This window comes from Cynoglossus semilaevis, chromosome 4 (assembly GCF_000523025.1).
Source record: "Cynoglossus semilaevis isolate Cse_v1.0 chromosome 4, Cse_v1.0, whole genome shotgun sequence".
NCBI lineage: Eukaryota > Metazoa > Chordata > Actinopteri > Pleuronectiformes > Cynoglossidae > Cynoglossus > Cynoglossus semilaevis.
Genome location: NC_024310.1, coordinates 12,669,972 through 12,675,025, shown reverse-complemented (window position 1 = coordinate 12,675,025; position 5,054 = coordinate 12,669,972). Strand labels below are relative to the sequence as shown.

At 37.8% G+C, this 5,054-nt stretch overlaps 1 protein-coding gene across 1 annotated transcript in view; it reads left to right on the top strand.

Moving 5' to 3' along the window:
• The first annotated feature begins 3,045 nt into the window (after positions 1-3,045).
• Positions 3,046-5,054, top strand: part of gbe1b (glucan (1,4-alpha-), branching enzyme 1b) — an 85,336-nt gene continuing 83,327 nt past the window's right edge. Inside the window, exon 1 of the mRNA XM_008309264.3 lies at positions 3,046-3,143. Coding sequence (XP_008307486.1) covers positions 3,046-3,143 — 98 coding nt within the window. The remainder of the gene's footprint in view (positions 3,144-5,054) is intronic.

Sequence of the window (5,054 nt, the reverse complement as noted above, 5' to 3'; positions counted from 1 at the left end):
ATGAGGGAGACAAGACGATCTGTTACTTACTTCACAGGATAACACCTTAGCACAAAAGTACAATGATGTCATTCATGTTGAACAGACGCGCCATTTGTGTCAGTTATCTTTTCACACCACTGATGTGTGGATTGTATTTTACTTTGTTGTTTTGATTAAAACATTTGTTTGTTTTTTTATTCGCACATGTAGACCAACAAGGTTCCACAGAAGTTCCACCATGAATAACATCCATTCTGGTGCTCACCTTTGTGAAAGCACTCAGTGAGTGTCTTTCTGTTGGTGGTAGACTCAAATAAATAGAGGCTAAAACCAAGAAGGAAGATTCTGGTAATGTTTCTTCGATGTGAGCGACACAAGTCGACGCCGTCACCTTCCGCGTCTGTGCCAACTCACTTCTTATCTCTGATTGTCTTACACCAATATTTTATCACTGATTTATTGATTTGGCCCTTGATTATGTCTTTGTCCTGTGGCTAATAAATAAAGGTTAAAGTAAGTTACCAGACAATGTAATGTAGTTTTAAATATCACACATAATGTGGCAATTTTCTGAAAAAATATATATTTATTTACTTATTTATTTAATAACTTATACTTGTTTATGCTTAAGCCAAAATTATTCAACACTGGTTTGACATAAATAATCGCCACTCACAAACAACAGAAGTAGTTTGAGGGCAAACCATTCTGTGCTCAGTGACTGGTTGAGAGGAAATAAAGATCTGTCAGTAACATTTCCACTTCGTCTTTGACTTTAGTCTGCTTTAGTTTTGTCAATTCTATGCCCATTAGCGTAAATCCAATTTGTCTCTAGGTTCAATGTCTTTCCAATGATAAAAACTTTTGTTAGCATAACTTTGTGGGACGGACCATGACACACTTGTCCCGTCTATTACAGGCAGACAGCTCAACAGAATGGCACTTACACTGTGACCTTTAGTTTGGACAGTTTTATTCAGTGACAAGGACAGCCCTTTCAGGAGCACCCCCCCTTCAGTCAGTGTGCATATTTTATTTATCAGCCTTTTGGAGAAGGATTTGATGTAAATTATTGCAAGGTTACCTGTCTGGAGTCCATTAGGACAGTCCTGCCACTTCAGTAAAGTAGTTTGTGATGAAAGTTATGGAGGCCACTGACAATAACGTCATATCAATGTGAACGTGACGGGGGGCTTAAGATGGAATACCCTTAAAAATTTGAAATTGACCTTTAATTATTATATCAGGGACTTGGGCCTGTTATGTGTAGAGCTCACCTATGCCAACTCAAATGTATATTCTGTAGCAACACTCACCTTTGTAGTGGTATTTTTAAAAATGTGTTTTTCTTACAGGTCTTGTTTTAAAGGCAAGTCAATGAAACATGCAGTGAATATAGCAATATTAGCTAAAAAGCAAAAAATCATTCAAAACACAATTTAAGCCCCAACATACGTTCACTGAAGTACACAAAACATATTGTAATAAATGGTTAGTATTGACCAGAATCAAAGTCCTTAAAAGTCGAAAGTAGAAAATTGATTAAATTGAACATTTTTTTCATTTGTAATTTTGAAGAGTAGAAAGTAAGATGTCAAAGTTAAATAAAAAGTGTCCTGTACACTGGGGTTAAGAAAAAGCATACAGCAGTTTAATATTATTTCCAGGAGGGTTTTGGCTATTTAAAATAAACTGATTTTGGTTTGGCTAATGAAGCTACACAGCATGATAAATACTGTAAACTTCGAGACAATAACTACGTTTGGCTTCTGTTCTATTCCACGTCTGGCCCTGGACAATCTCCACATGGAGGGCTGGCTGAACATATCGTTTCTGAGATGGACATATGCAGAGCTACACATCAACATATCAACACAATAAGCTCTTTGCTAAAATAAGGGCTAACCATTTCCTGGTTTTACATGTTAATGGCATGTACTTATGTAGGACTTACCAGCCATAACAACCACACAAAGCACTTTGAACGGCCATTCTGTTCACTTATTTTTACCAACACTCACGCAGCACATGTCTTCAGGTCCATAGCATAGCGGTTAGTCTGCAGTTCCGTTGGTAGACAGACTAATTTACACATTTATTTGTCTTTAACCTCAAATAACCTCGAGCAAAAGAAAGAACTTTGACCAAATCAATATAAACTTGGCTCATGTTGCGTCTGCTAATGCATGGTAAACTTTTTACATCATGATTATCAACTTAAATCAACACAGTCTCATGTCATACAGTCTACAACGGTGTTTCCCACTGTTGGCTGGCGACCCTACAACAGGTCGCCTGGGATTCGAATGGGGTTGCCAAAATAATGGAATAAATAATGGATAAAAACATTTTAAATAAATGTATCTTTAAATGTCATGAATATAAATCGGCTTTCCATAAAATTAGCTACCTACCTACAAAAAAAGCATTTATTCCAATAATTAAGACCCTAAATAATATATGACATCTATGTTTGTATTAGCTAATCCTGCTAACCCTTGCTGCTACCAAATGTGTGGTAGAAATCCTATTTCCTGTGGACATGAGATAGAAGCATTAGAAGTATAAAAAAAAGTATAAAAGTGGTAGTTTCCATATATTTCCATATTACACAGTAATAAAACAAGAAATGTCACGTAGTTAAGACCAAAATAACTCATTATGTAGTGATATTTAAATCTAAGTCTATAGAGTTGTAATTAAAGTATGAGTGTTTTATACACATTCTACAGCTTTGAGCACTGGATTTTTTTTATTTTTTATTTTTGCAAATGCTTGCATCCCTGCAGATGAACAAGTTGCTGCATAGTTAATGTATATTATAAAAAATATATTATTTCTACGCTTTACTATAAGTAAATACCCACACATCGTGTCACAGCCCCTAATCTTTGACCTGACTTTGGACGTGAGGTGATGGGACGGACATGAAAGAGAGCGGCTGATTCGCTGTTGTCGCCACACAATGAGATCCTACGCACACACAAACACAGCACTCTCATTCAAGCAGCAGCATTAGCAGTAGCAGCAGCCGGTGCTCGATTGCTCTTGTCTGGAGGAAGTATGGCAGACCCGGAGGATAATGTTTCAATCCCAGAGTTCAGCTGCCTTCTCCAAATGGACCCTTACCTCAAACCCTACGAGCGGGACTTCAAGCGGAGGTAACAATCACCGTTTTAACGCCCACTTTCTAACGTTGTCTGGTTAAAAAATACAGCCGCTGAAGCTAACAGAGGCCAGGCTTACTCAGATATACGTGTCGTAACATACAAGAGCAGTAAAACTGAGATAAAACCAGGCGTTTGGAACAAAGTTTGTTCTCCCCCAGCAGAAGGTCGAGCTGTGCTGCAGTCATGTCTGACATTTAGGATGAGCAGAGGTCGCTGTGTTCAGCTGTCAAACGCAGCAGCCAGCACACATCGACTTTTTACTCCTCTCCACTTTCTTCTTACTAAATAACAAGCGTTTAGAGGACGTTCGGCGTATGCATAATTCATAGACTGCTGCCACAAACTCTTGTAGCTTTCCTGCGTCTCACATCTTCCCGTGTTTGACAGTTTAAGGGTCAGCATGTGTTTTCTCGGTCAGGTGTCAGATGACGTCACGACGGCAGGACGTGATGTCAGCCGTAGGGCTACAGTCTAGAAACGTTGAACAGAATTTTTGCAACAGTTGTGCAACTTTAAAAAAAGTCCGTTAAAAATATTTTTAAGCGCGATACACAATATACGTCAACGCATAATAATAATAATAATAATAAATTTTATATCAGGCACCTTTCTCACCCAAGGACACCTTACAATGACTAAAAAAATGGTTTCGGGGGGCGTTTCAGGGTGTGGGGCAAAAGTGGGGGACAACAAAGTAAATGTATTTTAATTTTTTTCCCCCTGAATAAGGCAATTACATTTGATTTGTTTCACTTCTGTAGAATGATACTAACATAGATATGAGGGGTTTGAGACTAGGCCTGTCTTTGTGTAACACTGCAAACATTTAGGATCCATTGCAATGGGGTCAACATATATTTATAATCCTCACTTAAATATATTTGCAATTTTGTTTGTTTTTTTAAAGCGGAAGATCTTGGGTATGTTTGAAGGTTTTTTTAGTTGTTACTCTTTTTGGCCTCAATGTAGTAGTTTAATCTTGGTTTGCTTATTATAATGAGTAGTTTGGTTCATCTCTTACCTAAGAGTTTTATTGCAGACAGTTCTGCAGTCTGAAATGTTCATTAAGGTATGTTATACATCTAGTTTTGTTTTTTGCTTTGTGGTATCTTAACTTGTTGATAATATGTTTTACTCTGATATAGGAAAAATAACCCAAATCCCTGACCCGTGGTAAAAAGGGAATGAATAAATGTTTGAAATTAGTGTTATGCTTTGAGAGCATTTACCTCTCCAATTTCCCTTTGAGATAACCTAGAAACCATTTGAGTAGAGTTATAAGTAGTCTTGATGACTTGGAGGTTTTGAAGTTTGTCATCTTTTTTTATTCTCTTCCAAATTAAGAAAAATAAATCACAACAATACGTATCCCTGTCTTTGTTCTTGCGACAGTCAGAGCTGTCAGCTGAGCTGCTTCAAAACTGTGCAACCCTTAATATTCATTAGCACGTTGACTTTTTCAGGGCTTTGTTCTGTTTTTTTCCCCCTCTCTACTTGGTCTAGTTGTTATCACACAATCAGTTGTCGTAAATTGTGTTAAAACATTAGTTTAAAGTCCAAAATCCGGAGCTTACAGCAGTACACAGTAACTGATGGCTGTGCACTTCTCGCAGTGTGAAAACGTCTGCAAAATAATTGACCCCTCAGACTTTAATTGACTTTATGCAGCAGTCGTGTGCTGCACGTTTCTCCCCTTCAGCCTCGATTTGGCCACCATACAAATTAATTATTGGGGTGGAAGTCTTAAGTAGCTGACAGTGTATGTGCAGTAGCAGCCCGGTGCATAGTGTGTGTGGGCTGCTGAATTTATTATGGATTATTTCCTGCATTAATTCCAATCACATTTTCCTGCAGTTGCCAAAACTTCAGTGATTGATGGAAGCAAACTGCACTTACAGGATT